At 42.3% G+C, this 20673-nt stretch overlaps 1 protein-coding gene across 1 annotated transcript; it reads left to right on the plus strand.

Moving 5' to 3' along the window:
- The first annotated feature begins 1259 nt into the window (after nucleotides 1–1259).
- On the plus strand, nucleotides 1260–20673 carry LOC113424887 (ectonucleotide pyrophosphatase/phosphodiesterase family member 7-like). The gene is made up of 4 exons (XM_026686775.2): nucleotides 1260–1515; nucleotides 7891–8036; nucleotides 17058–17684; nucleotides 20377–20673. The coding sequence occupies exons 1-4, from the start codon at nucleotides 1260–1262 to the stop codon at nucleotides 20671–20673; spliced, it is 1326 nt and encodes a 441-aa protein (XP_026542560.2).

Genomic DNA, 20673 nt, shown 5'->3' on the forward strand with positions numbered 1-20673 from the left:
TAAATGACATTGAATTTCATTGGGTGCCTTGACTCAAGATACATTTGCCTTAAATGCAAGACGCAAACATTTGCTCCCTCTTCATACAGGTGACTGGGAATAACAATGGATAGCAGGCCAGGTATAATAGCCCAATAATAGCAATAGCACTTAAGACTTATATACCGCTTCACTGTGCTTTGCAGCCCTAAGTGGTTTCCAGAATCAGCCTGTTGCCTCCAGTAATCTGGGTCCACATTTGACCGACCTCAGAAGAATGGAAGGCTGCGTCAACCTTGAGCCAGTGAGACTTGAACTGCCCAATTGCAGAATTAGCCTGCAATACTGCATTCTAACCACTGTGTCACCATGGCTCTAGGAGTGCCATAAATAAAGATGTTAGATTTTAAGGTGCTGCTGATAACTTAATCATTTTTGTCTAAGGTGATCTACAACAACTGCAATTTATATATGAATTATGAGGGAGCTGGATGTCCTCTAAATACAAAACATAAATACACTGGTAAGTTGTAAGCTGACCAGAGTTGTTATTACTATTGTTATCAGTAGCAGTAATTTATATTTATTATAGCCATCCACTCCTATAGTTGAATATTTTTATAAGAAGTTTCCCATTTAAAATAGTTTTTTTTAAGAGACATTGCATAAATAATAAGATGTGCATTCAAAAAAATGGGAAGGAAAGGAAAGGAAAGGAAAGGAAAGGAAAGGAAAGGAAAGGAAAGGAAAGGAAAGGAAAGGAAAGGAAACAAAACGAAACGAAACGAAACGAAAGGAAGAAGATATGAAGAGAAGGGAATATAGAAAATATTTTTGCCCTGCTGGCAATTATACATACAACTCTAATCAAATCACTCTTTCCAATTTTTTTTTATTATGATTATGATTACAAAAGTTACTGTCCAAAGAATCAGAGCTACTTTTTGGCTTAATTCCATCACCAGCACCTCAAATAATTAATCACCAAATGGTTGTATCCCAAACATTCAGCATCAACAAATAATATGATTTTCTTTCCTCCTTTTATTCCTCATTGCTCCAATCTTTTAAAATCTTAAAAGACAGATATATTAAATTAACATTTGGCTCACTCTTCTTCCTCCTGTGATATCAGAGAGATGGTGACACAGCAAGGGCTAATCTTATCTAGGCTGAGCTTTGCTCTGATAAAAAAATAACTTTTACAACACCCCGAGAGTACAAGAGCAGAAGGACAACTGAACAAAGACCATCTCGCAACTGTTAGCCAGAGCAACACAATGAAGACACAAAACATCCTGGCTCTCAATTTGATCCTTCTAGCTGGTGTGGTTTGCCATCCAGCTGTTAAGAAGGAGAAGACAGCAGGTGTCCGCAAACTCCTCCTGATCTCCTTCGATGGCTTCCGATGGAATTATGATGAGGATGTAGATACTCCACATTTGGATTATTTGGCTAAGGAAGGCGTGAAAGCAAAATACATCACACCTCCCTTTGTGACCATGACTTCGCCTTCGCATTTTACAATTATCACAGGTAAGGCTGTCCTTTTTTCTTCAGCCCTACCTATTTTCTGGAGAACATTCCCCAGAAGTTGATGAGAAAGAGGATCTCAATTAACATCCCAGAGTTCGTGATGGCAGTTTTGCTCCAGCAATTGATTTTAATTTATTTATCTGATTTGTCAATCACTTACAAGATAATAGGTATAAGTATAAACATGAGTAAGAATACAGGAAATAGATACAAATAAATGGGGACAATAAGACAGGGACTGTAGGCACGATTGTGCACTTATGCACACCCATTACAGACCTCTTAGGAATGAGGTGAGGTCAAGAGTGGATAGTTTGAGGTTAAAGGACTGGGGGAGTTAGAGGATGTAACAACAGAGTCAGGTAGTGAATTCCAGGCAATACTGCATTCTAACCGTTGGGAGGGAGGGAGGGAGGGAGGGAGGGAAGGAAGGAAGGAAGGAAGGAAGGAAGGAAGGAAGGAAGGAAGGAAGGAAGGAAGGAAGGAAGGAAGGGCAATAGCACTTAGACTTATATACCACTTTATAGTGCTTTCCAGCCCTCTCTAAGCGGTTTTACAGTCAGCCACTTGCCCCCAGCAATCTGGGTCCTCATTTTACCCACCTCAGAAGGATGGAAGTCTGAGTCAACCTCGAGTCTGGTGGGATTCGAACTGCCAAATTGCAGGCAGCTGGCAGTCAGCAGAATTAATTGCAGTACTGCATTCTAACCACTGTGCCACCACAGCTCTTCAATCAATCCAGAAGGAAGAAAGGACATCATTTAATCAATCTACAGGTTAAGCTTAAAAAAAAAAAAAGACAAATCCAGTTTTTAACCAGCCCATGTAGCAAGTAAGGAATGATGGGAATAGGTAAAATCTGTTTCCAATGTAAAAAAGAATGAAGTTCGGTTTTTTTTTAATTCTAGAAAAATGAGATAACGTTTGGAAGTGGCTCAAATAGACATCTCTCTAATTTATAGCATTATGTGAAGAAGGTATAAGTGCATCACAATCAGATTTGCAACATTCTGCTCTTATATAAATCTCAATTAAAGTAATTTCAGTTTTCCTATGGAGCTGATTCCTTGTTTGGGTCTACATAACAGGGCTGATATCAGTGGTGGTATTCAAAAAAATTTACTACTGGTTCTGTGGGCATGACTTGGTGGGCATGGTGTGGCTTGGTGGGAGTGGCTTGGTGGGCATGTCAGTGGAAGGATACTGCAAAATCTCCATTCCCTCCCCACCCCACTAACCTGCTTTCCAGCTCCGTTTTCCTGTGCAGGGCAACCAAAGGAGACCCAGCTGGGACTCAATGGGAGGCAGAGAATAGATGGGGTTGGCGGGGCCAGTCAGAGGTGGCATTGCACAGTTCTCCAAGCTACTCAAAATTTCCACTACTGGCTGAATGCCACCTCTGGCCCTCGGTCTCTGCTTCCCTCCATTTTGCACAACAATCCCCATTCCATTTGCGGTTGTTTTTCAGAGTCACGGGGCCAGTTAGAGGTGCTATTTGCCAGTTCTCCAAACTACTCAAAATTTCCACTACCAATTCTCCAGAACTGGTCAGAACCTGCTGAATACCACCTCTGGATGATATACTATGCTAAACCAAAACCACAAATGTGCACCCTATACATTAATATAATGCGTGAAACCAGCATAATCATTATAGCCAATTAAAAGTAGAACATTTCTTCTTTCTATAAATTATGTTTACAGTAAAAATCATTTTCCTTAGAGACAACTTGCGAAAAATTGAGATTTTTTTTTCCTTTAAGGCTGACCAAATTCAAGACAACTCTAAAAATCTGTGATGCAATTACATGTTTACATGTGCTCATTATTTACTGGAAATTAATTAAAGCAGACAGCCGATATGCTTATATGCTTACAAGTCATTCAACAAGTTTTAATTAATATTCCTCATTAGAAAGAATTTCCCATAAAGTAAATGCATTACTAAGATAATGATTTAATTAGTATTTGAATGTGATTGGCTAGAAAGGGCAACGTTTGCACCTAATTAATTCTAGGGTATAATTTAGTGAGGTTAAACTAAAGTGGAGGTTAGCGAGCATTTTTTTTTCTTGGCAGGGTGGAGAGAGAAAGCACTGTGGAATTTCAGATGTTCACGTGTTCGCTGGACCCCAAAATCACTTTATATCTTAGTAACGAAGCAGAACGATCTAAATCACTCTAAACCAAGGGTCTTCAAACTTGGCAAGTTTAAGACTTATGAACTTCAGCTCCCAGAATTCCTGAGCTAACATGACTGGAGGAGGAATTCTGGGAGTTGAAGTCCACAAGTCTTAAAGCTTGAAGACCCCTGCATTGACCAACGGATGGATGGATGGATGGATACATTGATTTACTGTACTCATCTTTAATTGATTCCAGGAGGCACGATGAGTACCAATAATGATGAGTACTAAACAATTTTTTCCCATAAGTAATAATGCAGTGAGTCACAAGACAGCCAACACTGACGTGTTCTAGCCTGTGTATTGAGTACTGTGCAAACAGTGAGTACCAGGATAAAATTTTCACGTCAAAATGCATTGATTGATCAAATTCAATGAGTTTCAAAGCAATTGAATACCACTGTATAACATATAATAGGCAAACTGCTGTTGTGTAGACAGCATAATTATCCTGTTAATTTAAATAAGAATAATTATGCTCAGCCAAGAGAAGCATTCGCCCAAGGTTTATGAACTGAAGGAATATTCTAAGATGAAGTTGCCTTCTGGTGCTTTAGAAGAATGAAGGAATGAAGGAAGGAAGGAAGGAAGGAAGGAAGGAAGGAAGGAAGGAAGGAAGGAGCGGCTTTTATTACAATCACTGACCAGCACTCCAAACAAAAATACATACAAAAATTAAAAATAAAGCAAAAGCTAAACATAATATTGCAATTGGCAATAGCTACATCAGTGGATAATTCAAAGCCTGCCTAATTTTACAGGCAGCATAACAAAATTTATCTACGTTCCAAGGAGACAGAATCATTCGGATCTGATAACAATAATTGTACATATTCTTCTTCTTGTGCCACATTCATCATCGGATGTTGGCGACCCTATTTTTATCAACAACCACACGAAAAAGGGTTGTCGAATTTTGTCCAAACAGATTTTGAAGCCATGACGTTATTCTTCTGCCTGGACCTCATTTGCCTTCCATCTTTCCTTGGAGGATTAAGTGAAGCATGCTGTATTTTTCCAGGTGTCGCATCACATGTCCGAAATATTCTAACTTCCATTTTTTTATGGTTTTGATGAGTTCCCTTGGCTTTCCCAGGTGGCTTATCACCTCCTCATTTCTGATTTTTGTCAACCCAACTTATACATGTACAATTAATACAACTGTACATATAAAATAGCAATAGCACTTAGATTTATATACCACTTTATAGTGCTTTACGGACCTCTCTAAGCAATTTTACAGAGTCAGAATATTGTCCATCCCCCCCAACAATCTGGGTCCTCATTTTACCCACCTCAGAAGGATGGAAGACTGAGTCAACCTTGAGCCTGGTGGGATTTGAACAGCTAATAGTCAGCAGAAGTGGCCTGCAATACAGCACTCTAACCACTGCGCCATCAAGGGGCTTAAAAGATCAGAATTTCCAAGGTGCTTTCCAGGTAAGGGTTATAAGGCCAGTTCTTGAATCCTGATAGAGGGTACAATATAGCAACCCCTTCTCCACAGGGGCACAGTTTCAACTCACAGCGGACTTTTTCGTATCAGCCCTCCAAAACGGTGGTGAGGAGACGGTTGAAGTATGCTAAAGTTAGTGCTCTTTGGCATTCGACAACAGTTATCTAGGGTTCATTGCCACACTGGTTTGTAAAAAGGGTCTTGACTGCTCAGAAAACAGTGCTCTTAGGTCCTGTCCCATTTGTGTCAGAGGCACTGTTCAAGGTGTTTCTTCGTTGAAAGGAGTAGTTGATGAATTGCTGTTGCCCAAGGGATGCTCCGTCATATCTATGCAAGAAGTAAGAGTGAGTGACAGGCGCTCATCCCACCATGCAGAAGCACTCAGGTCTTGAACACAGGCTTGCTAACCTCCACTTGAGCCACTGCGCTCCTTGCTCTTAGTTAGAATAGACTGGTAGTGCTGGGTATGCTGGTTATGACCACGATAAAGATTTGTTTGGTCTGCTCAGCCTCCAGATTTTGGATTTGTTGTTTAAATGTGCTGAGTACATACTCATAACCCATCATTAGGAATGCCTCCCTGGAAAAAACCAACAGGCTCACATTTTTTTGTGAGATTGTCCTGAACCATGTTCATTAGTAGAAAGGAAGTATCAGGTCCTAGCTGGGCAACAACAACAAAAAAAATAGTTGTGTGCTAGATTTAGCTGAATATCGCTTTAGTGTTTCTGCAATGTTCTGTGTTCCTCTGTTCTTTAGAAGATAGTTGATTTACACACACATACACACAGTAGGTCGTCTTGCAAGCCATTTGGAAGATACTTCTAAACTGCTTTAAGTAGGCCCCCAAGAAGGCTTAATGCAGAAGACATTGATGTTCTGTTATCCCTCTATTACTTGTGTTGGCTCCCTTCCCTCATAATCAATACAAGCAACAGATGCTGGAGAATAGTCTCTGGAGAAGAAATTCTCCTTTTGTTCTCAAGTGCTTAGAGGAGATGAGAGCTTTTCCCATTCATTGATGAGTAAACATCTGCTCACCAAGCAGTATCTGTTCAGATTTTCTTGTCTTCTTTTTTTTTCCCCCTGATGACAAAGACAGTTGAGTTCTTATGGCAGCTGCTGTTGTGGTCCGCCAGCGGCCTGCGGAGATGGCAGCAGAGTCGGAGAGTGGGGAGGAACATGGGCCAGTTCTGGTGTCTGGGGAGGGCTCGGACGAGGGATCTGCGTCCGACACAGAGATGGGGCCATGGCCATCTGAGAGTTATGTGCTGACTCCAGAGTCTGCAGAATCTGACATCAGCAAGGCAGAGGAACAGAGGGAGCCTGTTCCCAGTGCGCACTTGCACAGAGCTGCCAGAAGGCAAGAACAGTTAAGACAAAAGGGGAGACTTGGGAGTAAGACTTGGAGATGATTGGCCTCTCCCATAAGACATAAAGGAGGAGCAAAGGGACGTGAGCAGAGGTGGTATTCAGCAGGTTCTAACCAGTTCTAGAGAACCGGTAGCAGAAATTTTGAGTAATTCAGAGAACCGGTGGTAACCGTTCCACAAGAATGGGGAGGGAATGTGTCAGCGTTCCAGCAACACTCCATTCCACCCAATGACTCTGAGACAGACATCTCTTGAAGGTTCCTTTTATTTTGGATAGTAAACTGGCACAACTGTGGAATCCCAAATCTGAAAGTTTCAGGCTTCCTTACAGTAAGTAATAAAACTACAAAATCCATTCCCTGCACCCATCATCACAACACATGGCCCAATCACCATCCGTCCCCAGTTAAGACTTTCTCTCTGTTATGCACAACACAACCTGACCTTGAATCAGAAAAAGAATGTTATTATGTCTAACTAGATATACTCCAATATATTCCCCCCCCCCTCCCACTTTCCCAGGCTGAGGTGCGGCAGCGTGGGAGCATCTGGTCTCAATATGGCTTCCAAAGCTGACAGAATGGAGATTTTACAGTATCCTTCCCCTGCCACACCCACCAAGCCACACCCACCAAGCCATGCCCACAGAATCAGTAGTAAAAAAAAATTGAATCCCACCACTGGACATGAGCCTTTGCAGGAAGCAACTTTGTTCGTTCTGGTCGGTTTAAACTCTGAAGCTCCGTGTTGACTTTGTGTTCCATTTGGCCTTGTACAGCTAATTGGAAATTCAGTCGTTGGCAGCATTTCAAGGGAGATAAAGGTGGATGCTTATCAGCCTTATCCCAAAAAGACTGTGGCAGACTTCTGTTGGACTATTCACAAACTTTTTGGGACTCATTACGGGCTGTGAATGCATATAATTCACAGCTGTTGAAAAAAAAAAGAGGTTTTGGGGACTAAGCATGTGATTATTACTGTCTCAGGAAGCCTTGGTCAGAAGAACTGCTTCCAAGTTTCAGCTGAAGAAAGAATTTGTGGAGTCCAAGGATGAAGAGCAAGCTGGAATTCTGAAGGACAACGTAGAAGTCCATATGGTTCCCTAAGTTCTGAAGATACACCTGGACTATGGAAACCTCTCTCTTTCAAAAGGGCAAACTTTCTGTCCACTGTTCCATTTCTGTAGACTCAAACTGGACAGCTTCCTTTGCCTTTACCTTCAATTTAAGCCACATTTCTTCAGCCACACTTTCAAGAAAATGTGCAATTTCTCTGCGTAGTTAGGGTGGACAAGTGCTGCAGGACTCCTAGAAAACCTGCCCTTTGCTACTTTTCATTTTCCCTCATCTTATTTTTCCAGGTCGCTGGATTGAAGATCATGGAGTCATCCATAATATGATGTTCAACACGGAAACTCTACGGAAGTACAGCTTTAAAAAAACCCAGAACAAGACCGAATGGTGGGACAACGGGGTTCTTCCCCTCTGGATCACAGCTCAAAATCAGGTAATGGATCCAATGGTCATCATGGCTTGATATCTACATGGCTGAGGAATTCTGGGAATTGAAGTCCATCTATTTTAAACATACCAAGGTTGGGAATCACTGCTATGGCCTAGTTACTGTTGGTTTTCTCAGCACAGCTCCATGCTTCATCCAACCAACTGAAGCATCAACCAACATTCCACAAATTTGGAACAATATGGCTTGAAGCAAAACAAAATTAAGCTACACAGTGGTTTAATGCAATGTGTCCAGTCTTAGGGTTTATGTTGTGCTATACACAGTGGTGGGATTCAAATAATTTAACAACCGGTTCTCGGTCCTAATGATTTCTTCCAACAACCAGTTCGCCAAACTGCTCAGAAAGTTAACAACTGGTTCTTCCAAAGTTGTGCAAACTAGCTGAATCCTATCCCATGTGGTTGCCCTCCTTATTTCTTTGAGGTCATTTCTTGCCTCTTCTCGGTTAATTAAAATGATTAGGGGACTGGAGGCTAAAACGTATAAAGAATGGCTGCTGGAATTGGGTCTGTCTAGTTTAATGGAAAGAAGGACTGGGGAGAAATGATCGCAGCCTTCCAATATTTGAGGGGCTGCCACAAAGAAGAGGGGGTCAAGCTATTCTCCAAAGCACCTGAAGGCAAGGCAAGATGCAATGGATGGAAACTAATTAAGGAGAGAAGCAACCTAAGAACTAAGATAAAATTTCCTGAAAGTTAGAAACAATTAAACAGTGGAACAACTTGCTTCCAGAAGTTGAGAGTGCCATCACTGGAAGTTTTTAACAAGAGATACAAAAACCATTTGTCTGAAATGATAATAGGGTTTCCTGCTTGATCAGGGGCCTGGACTAGAAGACCTCCAAGTTCCCTTCCTATCCTGTTATTCTGTGAATTGCATTTATTTGTTACCTGAACTCTGAGAAATCACTTAAGCGCTCCTCCCTTAGCTTGGCTGTTTGCATATTTAAATCTGCCAGATTATGTGCAATTTAGAGTTGAACAGTGGAATCGGAATGTCACCCAATGTTACTTTGAACAATTAAATGGAGTAAATATGGTTTTATTTCATTTGATTTTCCAGTAATGCAGCAATCTATCATTTTTCAGAGCAGAGTATATTCCTCAGAAAGTCTATTACAGTCTTTAGCATGAGGCTAAGTAGGCCATCAGACATAGTGGCAGCCTTGGAAAACTCCAACAAAACAATATGGTTTATTTATTTTTTCTTCTTCTTCTTTTCTTTTAAATTACTTACAGTCTTTTGCTTAGCAACGGTGAACGTGGCGAAGATTTCTTTGCCCTCACACAGGGGAAAGGGTGATGTTAATTCAAATGACACATGGAACAAGAATTTTAAAAAGCTCACGCAGCTTAAATCTAGCTTATGTCAAATTGAAAACCATCTTCATCCTGAGGAGGAGAAATCTCGGAGATACAAAACACTTTAATTTGAATAAGCAAAGGATCCAGTGCAAAGAATGAGGATGGGAGATAGGGAATAGCATCAGGGAAAATCTACCAGCTGCCTCACTGCAAAACTTTTCAGGAACAATAAGAATTGTTGTAATAAAAGGGAGGAAGCAAATAATGTTCCCAGTAAAACCGATATCATTGCAAGTTTATAGCTGTTAGTAAAGTTGATTATGTTAATAAAACAGGGAGGAAGAAACAGTAAATACTCTCTGGTTTCAACATAATTAGGTTGTATGAGAGTTTTATTAAATTGCTCAGTTGGAATTAAGGGAGGAAAGGAAATCTCTCTGACTCAGATTTTGACTCAATGGAAATTCAACAGGCTGCTCAACCTAAGAGGTGGGGAAAGGAATTCCCAAAGACCCCAGACAAAGGATACAGAATAACAAGAGTTGGAAGGAACCTTGGAGGTCTTCTAGTCCTATCCCCTGGGAGACCCTATAGCCATTCTGGACAGATCCAATCTCTTCTTTTAAGACATGGAATACTGCAACCAATTTTGGTCACCGTCCTACAAAAAAAGATGTGGAGACTTTGGAAAAAGTGCAGAGAAGAGTAACTAAAGATGATCAAAGGCCTGGAGACTAATACATGAAGAACAGCTGCAGGATTTGGGTTTGGCTAATCTAGAAAAAAGAAGGACTAGCGGAGACATGATAGCAGTATTCCAGTATTTGAGGGGCCACCACAAAGAGGAAGAGGTCAAATTATTCTCCAAAGCACCAGAAGGCAAGAAACAAGAGTTGGGAACTAATCCAAGAGTGAAACAACCTGGAACTAAGGAGAAACTTCCAAACAGTGAAGACAATCAAGCAGTAGAACAGCTTGCCTTCAAAAATCGTGGACGCTCCATCACTAGATATTTTTAAGAAGAGTCTAGACAGCCACTTATCTGAAATGGTATAGGTTCTCCTGCTTCAGCAGGGGGCTGGACTAGAAGACCTCCAAAGTCCCTTCCAGCTCTATTCTAGTCATTTCAGACCATTGTCCGATCTCTTCTTAAAGCCTTCAGTGACGGAGCATCCACAACTTCTGAAGGAAAGCCATTCTCCCCGATTTGCTCCTTAATTTTAGATTCGATCACTCTTTGATAAGCTTCCATCCATTACTTCTTGTCCTGCCCTCGGCTGCTTTGGAGAATTGGTTGACCCCCTCTTCTCTGTGACATCCCTTCAAATATTGGAAGACTGCTATCCTGTCACTCCTAGTCCTTCTCATTAGACTAGACACACCCAGTTCCCTCAATCGTCCATCCTATGCTTTAGCTTCTGGTCTCCTTGGTTGCTTTTCTCTGTATTCTTTCTAGAGTCTCTAGATCTCTTTTGTATCGTGGTGACCAAAACTGGACACATTATTCCAACAACTGTCTCACCAGTGCAATATAAAGCAGTACTGGCTCAGTGGCTAAGACGCTGAGCTTGTTGATCAGAAAGGTCAGCAGTTTGGCGGTTCGAATCGCTAGCGCCACGTAACGGAGTGAGCTCCCGTTCCTTGTCCCAGCTCCTGCCAACCTAGCAGTTCAAAACCATGTAAAAAGTGCAAGTAGAAAAATAGGGACCCCTTTGGTGGGAAAGTAACAGCATTCCGTGCGCCTTCGGTGTTTAGTCCTGCCGGCCACCTGACCACGGAGACGTCTTCAGACAGCGCTGGCTCTTCTTCGGCTTTGTAATGGAGATGAGCACCGCCCGCTAGAGCCGGAAATGACTAGCATGTATTATGTGCGAGAGGAACCTTTACCTTTACCTAACACATGATACTGATGCAGCCTAAGGCTGCGTTGGTTTTATTGGCTTAACCAAGTGCTGGAGATCAGGTAGTCCTTGACTTACAACAGTTCATTCAGCGACCATTCAAAGTTACAACAGCACTGAAAAATGTGACTTACAACCATTTTTCACACTTACAACCCTTGCAGCCTCTGTTCACGTGAACAAAATTCAGATGCTTGGCAACCGGTTCATACTTAGGACAGTTGTAGTGTCACATGATTCTCCTTTTGTGACCTTCTGACAAGCAATGGGGAAGCCAGATTCACTTAACGACCAGGTTACTAAACTAATCAAGCGCAGCGATCCACTTAGCAACCGTGGCACAAAATGTTGTAAAAATGGGGCAAACTTCACTCAACAACATAAATTTTGGGCTCAGTTGTGGACATAAGTCTAGGACCACCTGTATAGCTTAACCACTATTCTCGGGGGGGGGGGCTTATTTAGTCATATTACTGTTCCCACACACCCATTTTTTCTCTACCCATTCTCATTCTACATCATACATTATAAAAGATAATTTGTTTTGGAATTCTTTTCAAGGAATTCTACCTGCACAGATAAAATCTGCATTGCAATGGAACTTAGCAAATCACAAAAGAAGGAACAGCCTACCCTTTAAAAAAAAAAAAAAGAATTAAATTTAGACAAGAATATTTGAGCTGACAAGGAGCTCCTTCCCCCTGCAAAATTCTATAAGGCTCCAGGGATATTAATGGCCCTGTACAATGATATCAGTATCCCTGCCAATTGGTGACATTTTAGCGCTCAGAAAGTCAATGTTTTAAGAAGCAGTTGGCTGACCACTCTTGTCCTATAACATCTCTTCAACCTCATAAAAATACTGCTGGGGACAAAGATCTGTTGTTGCTGTCTTCTGCTCATTTCTGTTGGGAATCTCATCCTATAATTACTCGAGCTTATATCTCACTCGTCCTCCAAGCTCATAATTGTATACACCATAGAAATGATTGACCTATTTTATCCTACCAACAAACCTGGAAAGTAACTGACTAGAGGAGCTGACCACAGAGTTTGATAGGGTTCTTCTGGATCCTTCTTTAATGATACTATTTATATGTTAGCTTTCCCCCCACGCTGGCGCTATCCAGCTGACCACCTAGATCTCTGCTCATGCTGGCAAGAAATGATGGGTCTCCTTTATCTACCACAGTTGGAGAAGTCTGGTTTATCTCTACCATGGTTGTAAGTAGAGGACAACTTACACTTTGGTTCACATAACGTCGGGCACAAGGAACCAGAATGACATCGTGAGCTGATCAGAGTGGCTTCTTTATTGTTGCTTGCCTATTTACAAGAATCTCACCAGACTAACTGTACTCTCTTGGGATTAGGCCAGTGATGGCTAACCTTTTCAGCTTGGTGTGTCGAAAATCGGGAAAAAGTGTAGCCTTCCTCGGGTCGTGTGTCACTTCAAGAAATATCAATAATTTGGTTTCTGACGGACTGGGCTGGGGTGATCACACAGGGCTGTGAAACTCGTCTCCCTGGTCTCAGGGCTGCAGGTGCAGGATGTGGGGATCGGAAGGCCACCTTACAGGGCTGTGAACCTCATGGATCTCCTTTCCTCCTGTAGCGTTCCTGAGGTAATGAAACTGACAAACCTCAGTTTATGGCGGTTAAAACTGGTTCTCTGCTGCAAAGATCTTGCGGCAGCGGTGACACCACGCCTCCACGCAACAAGCAGGGAGCAGGGATTGGAGCAGAGCACAAGCAGCCTCTAAATGTGCAGGTTTTTCCCACACCAACAGGCGTGTCAGTCAAAGTGCCTCGGCGTGTCACGAGTGACACGCGTGTCATAGGTTAGCCATCACTGGATTAGGCTGATCAAGGCTTTGGGGATCTTTAGAGGATTTGATCTCCATTGCTTCATCTCCTGGAGGAATTCCAACCTCCCCAGTCTCTTTACTTGCACCCTCTACTTTAGCAGAATAACAAAGAGTTGGAAGGGACCTTGGAGGTCTCCTAGCCCAACCCAACACCAGGGTTTAGATGGAGGTTCCACCACAAATAACATGCTAAACCACAGACTAGATTGATACATACACTAAGCTGCAAAGTGGGTTTGTTCAAGTTTGGCTTACCATAGTTGCTAAATTGTTAAATATATAATAAATAATAATCTATATATATGTATATATAAAAGCGAAATACCACTCACGCATCATCATAAAATCTCCAGAACCGTAAAGCGTACAAACTTGACATTTGGCAAATATGTTCCTCTTGGCTTCTAGGAGCTCACTAAGAAAGGATTTTTCAAAATGACCATCAGAGCATTAGTATTTCCTGTATTATTATTATTATTAATAATAATAATAATAATAATAATAATAATAATAATAATAATAATAATAATAATAATAATAATAATAATAATAATAATAATAATAATAATAATATGCTCTGATGCTAAGGAGTTCTGCTCCGCCTCCCCACCTGAAAAGAAATCTCTTCCAAATGCAAAACACAAGCAGAGGAGTTTCAGTTTCTCAGCACCAAGCAGCTTTAGTCCAGAACAGTTGAGCTAAGCCACGCCCAGGCTCCTTGCTGTCTCCTTCTTGCTCACACAGCAAATAATGTTTCAATTTCCAAACAGCCCTCAACTCTCTCACACACTGACAGGACGCTAGCCAGATGAATACCGATGGATGCTGCTAGGCAGAGGCAGAATTCCCCCCCCCCCTTTATTTCCTCTCCAAAAACTAAGCCCAACCACATAGTTTCGTAGCGAAACACAGATATTGAGCTAGTATTGCGTAAAATATAAATATAAACATACGTAGTTTGTAAAAGACCTAGCTTGATAACTCAACCAATTCTTTCTTCCACAATAAAGTAAATTAGTATGTACAAATAGCCCTCGACTTAACAACAGCTCATTTAGTGTTGTTTAGTTACAGCACTGAAAAAAGTGACTTGTGGCCATTTTTCTCACTTAATGACCATTGTGGCATCCCCATGGTCCCATAATCAAAATCCACATGCTTGGCAACTGACTCATATTTGTGGGATCATGTGGTCCTCTTTGGTGACCTTCTCACAAGTGAAGCCCAACAAGGAAGCCATTCCATGCCTCTGTTGGAGTCGGACTCCGAGGGAGAGGAGGAAGAGCTGACAGGGAGTGGAAGTGTGGCTCCAGAGGTTGTGGAGGAGGCTGGGGAAGGGCAGAGGCCGGCTGGGCAGTCAGAGAAGGACCCAGGCCCATCCCTTTTTCATCCTAAGGCACGCAGGGAGGAATGGAGAAGGGAACAACGTGGTTTATGGGAGAGGAAGTGGCCATGATCCCCCACATTGGCTGCAGCTGGGGGGAATAGTATAAAGGGGGGACATTTAAAACACAGCATTGCTAGAAGCAAAGCTCGTTTTATCTCTGGCTGAGGTTTATCTTGGTTGGTGTTCTTCCAATGGACTGTGCCTTGTTATCTTCTTGAAGTTTGTAATTACTTATCCTGGTCTGTGGTGGAAATTCCTTCAGTGTGGTTTGTTTTGGTTTTTTATTTCTCCGTTATCTGTTCTTTGGACTGTATTTGTTTCTTTCGGAGACTATTTTGGAAAGAGTTTAATCTCCAACTGCGAACAATTGAACAGTGAGGCCAAGTTGGAGGCATTAAAGGAAATTTATTTACATTTGGGAATTTATTACGTGTGTGCTGCTTCCCGGGTCATCACACAGATTCACTTAGCAACCATGTTACTAATTTAACAACTGCAGTGATTCCTTTAACAACGGTGGCAAGAAAGCTCATAAAATGTGTCCTGACCTAGGCTTCCTTAGAAAACATAGAACACAGTCTTAATCCCGGCAAAACCCTCTTTTATTTCCATGGCTGTGACTTACGTTCATTCACAGCCCGCAAGGCTTCACAAACAGTCTTTCAGGGGAATGTTTATAAACACCCACCTTATTGCACTTCGGAATGCTGTCAGAGAACTATTTGCCAAGCGCAGGGCAAGGCCAAACTTGACACTAAGTCAAATAGAACTTTTCAAAGCTTGTGTTCTGAGCAAACAAACTAATTGCTTCCTGCAGAGGCTCACATCCCATTCGCTCCTCTTTTATGTCCCATGGGAGGAGCCAATCATCTCCGAGGTGTGGCCTCACTCCTGAGTCGACCCTGCTTTCTCAATTGTTTTTGTCTTCTGGTAGCCCTGCACATGCGCAGGCTCCTCACTACTGTCCGACTCAGCTGCCAGCTCCGTCAGCCGCTGGCAGGTCACAACAAAATGTGGCAAAACTCACTCATCAAATATCTCACAAAAAGTTTGGGCTCCACCGTAGTCTTAAGTCGAGGACTACCTGCAGAACAAATGCATACCAGCCAATGCACCCATTTAAATTTCTGGTACTTTTGAGTCACAAATAGCAAAGACTTTTATTAATGTTCATCTGGATTTGGAGCCACTGAATATAGCGGGTTTTATTTCTAAGGGAAAATGCAGGCTTGTCCCCTTCAAAAAGCAATATTTGAAATATGTGGGACATCACTCTTGCTCTGACATTAAGAACTTAAATTCCTCTTTTATTCCTTTGCAAGATTTGCCTGCTTTGTCAACTTAGATTTTATACTGAATCTGACCTTTTCCCAGTATATTAAATGTCAGTAAGAATATTATTACTTTACAGCCCCAGCTTAGCACTTTAGAAATTAAATTCAGCAGAATAACATTAGGAGTGATAAGAAGAATACTGGACTACGGCTATTTTGGAATTCATATTATTAGTATTATTTTAAAAGCTCTACAATTTGGGAGAGAAAAAGTTATTTCTGCTTAAAAGCTTCATGGTGTTTGCAGGTTACGACTCATGTATTCTGAAGAAAGCAATATTTATTTCAATGGCACTTATTCCCAGATAATCATGAAGTAATTTGCAGTCATGCTCATAAATTTAATTGTAAGATGTTTTGAGTGTTTTGTTTATTTGTTCTGGATGCCTTTAAGTCTTACAGTGAAGATTTGCAATGGAAAGTAGTTTTCCAGAAGTACAGAAATGACAGAAAATAGGCGATCAATATTTGTAATATCAAGTTGGCCACCGTGTCTGTTTGTGAGATTTAGAGTGAGCTCCAATGTTACATTTTCATATTTGCCATTAATTTTCTTTCTTTTTCTTTCTTTCTCTCTTCCTTTCCTTCCTTTCTATCCCCCTTCATTTTTCCTTTCTTTCTCTTTATTCTCCATCCTTCCTTTTTTCTTTCCCTTTCTTCTCTTCCTTCTCTTCCATTCTTTCTCTTTCCTTCCTTCCTTTCTCTTCTTTCCTTCCTTTCTTTTTACCTTCCTTCTTTTCCTTCCTTCCCTCCCTCTTTCTTTCCTCTTCCTTTCCTTCATTCCTTGCTTCCCTCTTTTCATTCTTTCCTTCTTCCTTCCTTTCTTCCTTCTTTTTCTTTCTTTCCTTCATTCCTTCCTTCCTTCCTTCCTCCTTCTCTTCCTTCTTTCTCTTTCTTTTCTTTCCCCTCCTTTCCTTCCTTCCTTGCTTCCTTTGTCTCTTTTCTTCCTTCTTCCTTCCTCCTTCCTTTATTCCATCTTCCTTCTTTTTCTTATTCCTCCCTTCCTCCCTTCCTCCTTCCCTCCCTCCATCCCCCTTCCTTCCTTCCCCTTCCTTCCTTCCTTCCTTCCTTCCTTCCTTCCTTCCTTCCTTCCTTCCTTCCTTCCTTCCTTCCTTCCTTTCTTTCTTTCTTTCTTTCTTTCTTTCTTTCTTTCTTTCTTTCTTTCTTTCTTTTTCTTCCTTCCTTCCTTCCGTCTTCTTTCTGGATTAGGGGAAGAAATCTGCCTCTTTCCACTATCCAGGGGGCAACGCCAACTACAGTGGTCAGTCAGTCATGAGAACCTTGGCGGAATCCTTCACTCACCCAGACAGCAACGAAACCGAGTGGAGAGAGAACATTGACATCGTGATGAACTGGTTCGCTAAAGAAGATTTTGATTTTGTCACACTTTATTATGGGGAACCTGACAATACTGGACACTTCGCTGGGCCGGAGACCGAGGCCAGGAAAAAAATAATCCGACAAATTGACCGAACCCTCGGCTACCTGCTCAGTGCCATAGAAAAACACGGGTTGAAAGATACCCTCAATGTCATCATTACATCTGACCATGGCATGACCACTGTCAAAAAGAAGCCGGAGATCCACGAGATCTTGTTAAACGATACCATCCAATTCAAAGATCTCGTGAAGTTTGACATTGTTGATTACGGAGGGTTTGGGATGATCCTACCCAAACAAGGGAAAGAAGAAGAAATTTATCAGAAATTGAAAAAGGCCCACCCTCATCTGCATGTCTACAAAAAGGAAGACTTTCCGGAACATTTCCACTATGCCAAGCACGAGCGCGTGTTACCGATCCTGCTCTACGGGGATCCTGGTTACGTGATCAATGGGGTAAGTTTGGTGGGAAATCAAGAGGTGGATATGGAATCACACGGAATCGTGTGTAAGAACTTGCTTATTTTTTTTTAAAAAAAAGCAGGGAGGAATCGTGCAAAGCTATCCGATGTAAATTACAAATAGTCCTTGACTTATGTCCATTCATTTAGTGACCATTCAAAGTTACAAGGGCACTGAAAAAAAGTGACTTAGGACCGTTTTTCCACACTTATGACCATTGCAGCGTGACTTAACAGATATTTTAACAGATAAACAGAGTTGGAAGGGACCCTGTCAGTCATCTAGTCCAACCCCCTGCCCAAGCAGGAGACCCTACGCCATTTCTGACAAATGGCAGTCCAATCTCTTCTTGAAAGCCTTCTGTGATGAAGCTCCCACAACTTTGCAGGCAACTTCTGTTCCATGGGTTGATTGTTCTCACTGTCAGAAAGTTTCTCCTTATTTCCAGGTTGAATCTCTCCTTGTTCAGTTTCTATCCATTATTCCTTGTCTGGCCTTCAGGTGCTTTAGAAACTAGCTTGACTTCTTCCTCCTCTCTGTGGCAGCCCCTCAAATATTGGAAGATGCTATCTTGTCTCCCCTGGTCCTTCTGTTCCCTAGACTAGCCAGGCCCAGTTCCTGTGAAGTCGTAATACATGTGACACTGCCAGTGGTGGGATTCAACTGCTGTTACTAACCAGTTCGGTGACTACGTTTTGCCTTCTTCTCATTCAGTCCTCCCCATTGTTATCCTTCTTCTTCTTCTTCTCCTTCCTATCCTCCTCCTCCAGTCCTCCTCATTGTCCCTTCTCCTTCTTTTTTCTCCTGCTTCCACTCCTTCTCAAGTCCTCCACATCTCTCTTCTTCTCCTTCTCCTTCCTCTCCCTCCCTTCTCCTCCAGTCCTTCTTCTTGTTTCTCTTCTCCTTCTCCTTCCTCTCCCTCCTCTTCCCAAAGTAAAGCAAAACAGCTTCCAGCCTGCGGCATTGCAATTATTTTGAAGAACGTAAGCCAAGATCCCACAATCTCCATGGACAATTCTTAGAAGAGAAATACGGTGGGCTGCAAAAGCCAGGCCTGTGCTTGTAAGCAAGGCTACCAACCAGGAAAAAAAAGAAAAAATCAAATTAGTTGGGTACAGAGCATCCTGGGAGGCTTGAGGTCATGGCAAGTAGCAACCCCATCTATTTGTTGTTATTTATGTTTGGGTGGGGGGTGAATTGGTGTTTGGGCACTGACGCTTCCGAGATTCCAAAAGTTCACCCTGGTCTTTAAAAAAAAAAAAGCTCACATTTTCCCGGTCTTAATATTGAAGTCCTGTTAATACATTAACTCTCTTTGCAAAAGAAATTAATGTAAGCCCTTTTCATTTTAAAGCATTCTTTCCTTAGCCTATTAACCGCTATTAGCATTTCACATTCCGCCCCCGCCAAGGCGCTGACATCCTCAGCCGATCGATAAACAATAAAATGCAATTTCAAACAGAAAGGTGGCCGTTGCATAATGGGCTTTTTAACTCCTCACTTTCACATGTTGACCTTTCCGTCTGAATGCACTCCTCTGTCCTTATCATCCATAACCATGCCAGTGCTTGCAGATGTGCAAAAAAACAAAACCACCCCAGAAATCTGCAAACTGCAGATCAGAATTTGCTGGCCACCGGCATCTTAGAACGGAATAGAATGAATGAGCTGGAAGGGACCTTGGAGGTCTTCTAGTCCAGCCCCCTGCTCAAAGCAGGAGAACCTATAATATTTCTGATAAGTGGGGGATACTTGGATTAACCCTCCGTGTGAAATCTCTTCCCCGCTTCTGAATGGCCAGCATGGCGGGGAGAAGGTCTGGGCATGACATCGTATAGCAGATGCGCGGGCTGGAAAATGTGGACTCTGATAAGGCCCACTACGAGAAGGTCTTTAAATGCCACTGGCTGTCAAAGCCTGCTTTGCCAAGTGCCCGTCACGCAGCTCAAAAGCCCCTCTTCGCATCTCCAGGGCTACGTCTAAGAGGAGTTTTAAGCAGGAGGCTCTTCGCTCTTCACCTTTGCCGGGTTTTTTTTTTTTTTTTGAGTAGAGCAACAGTGACATGTAGTGGCTGCTATGGTAGCAAGTCCAGAAGGTTGCTGCATTTGGTCGGTGGAAACTGTGTAAAGAGTTAGATCTTGCAGATCTGCTCATCATTTATTTGCCCTTATGAAAAGCAGAAGTGTTGGTGGGAAGGGAGGGAGGGAGGAAGGGAGGAAGGAAGGAAGGAGAGAGGAAGGAAGAAAACAAGGAGAGAGGGAGGGAGGGAGGAAAACAAGAAGAAGAGAGAAAGGAAGAAAGGAAGGAGAGAGGGAGGAGAAAAAAAGGAGGGAGGGAGGAAAACAAGAAGAGAGGAAGGGAGGGAGAGAGGAAAATGAGGAAGAGATGAAGGAAGGAAGAAGGAAAGGAGGGAGAGGGAAAGGGGAGGGGGAGGGAGGGAAGGAGGAAAATGAGGAAGAGAAGAAGGAAGGAAGGGAAGGAGGGAGGGAAACAAAGAGGAAGGCAAGGAAGGGAGGGAGGAAAATGAGGAAGAGATGAAGGAAGAAAGGGAGGCAGGGAGGGAGGGAAAAGGATAGGATGGAATTTTTAGTGTTTTCTCAGATTTTAAAATAGTTCTGCGGCACTTAGTAATCCTTTTAAAATAGCTGCATTATTAAGATGGCTACTTTCAATTGTTCCTTCACAGAGGTTTATTATCTACGTCAACAAAGGGGACCACGGTTTCGACAACGAAGACATGGACATGAAGACCATCTTCAGAGCTTTTGGGCCTGATTTCAAGAAGGGGTATTTAGCCGAACCTTTTGACAGCATTCACATTTATCCCCTGATGTGCAAGCTCCTAGGAATCCAGCCAGAATTGAACAATGGCTCCTTGGCATTGACTGAAGACATGATAAAGTCGTCAGCATCTGGCAAATCCATTGTTCCTCTCCTAGGTTTTGGGACCATCAGCCTGCTCATTCTCCTGATGACCATCTAG

This window comes from Notechis scutatus, chromosome 12 (genome assembly GCF_049901735.1).
Source record: "Notechis scutatus isolate UNSWTSFEM ecotype Mainland chromosome 12, rNotScu1.2, whole genome shotgun sequence".
Lineage (NCBI taxonomy): Eukaryota > Metazoa > Chordata > Lepidosauria > Squamata > Elapidae > Notechis > Notechis scutatus.

Bases quoted from the DNA above. Each gene is read 5' to 3' on its own strand.
- LOC113424887 (XM_026686775.2), top strand. From the start codon at position 1,260: ATGAAGACACAAAACATCCTGGCTCTCAATTTGATCCTTCTAGCTGGT. The intron at 1,516-7,890 runs GTAAGGCTGTCC...TTATTTTTCCAG, and splicing joins GCATTTTACAATTATCACAG to GTCGCTGGATTGAAGATCAT. The intron at 17,685-20,376 runs GTAAGTTTGGTG...GTTCCTTCACAG, and splicing joins CTGGTTACGTGATCAATGGG to AGGTTTATTATCTACGTCAA.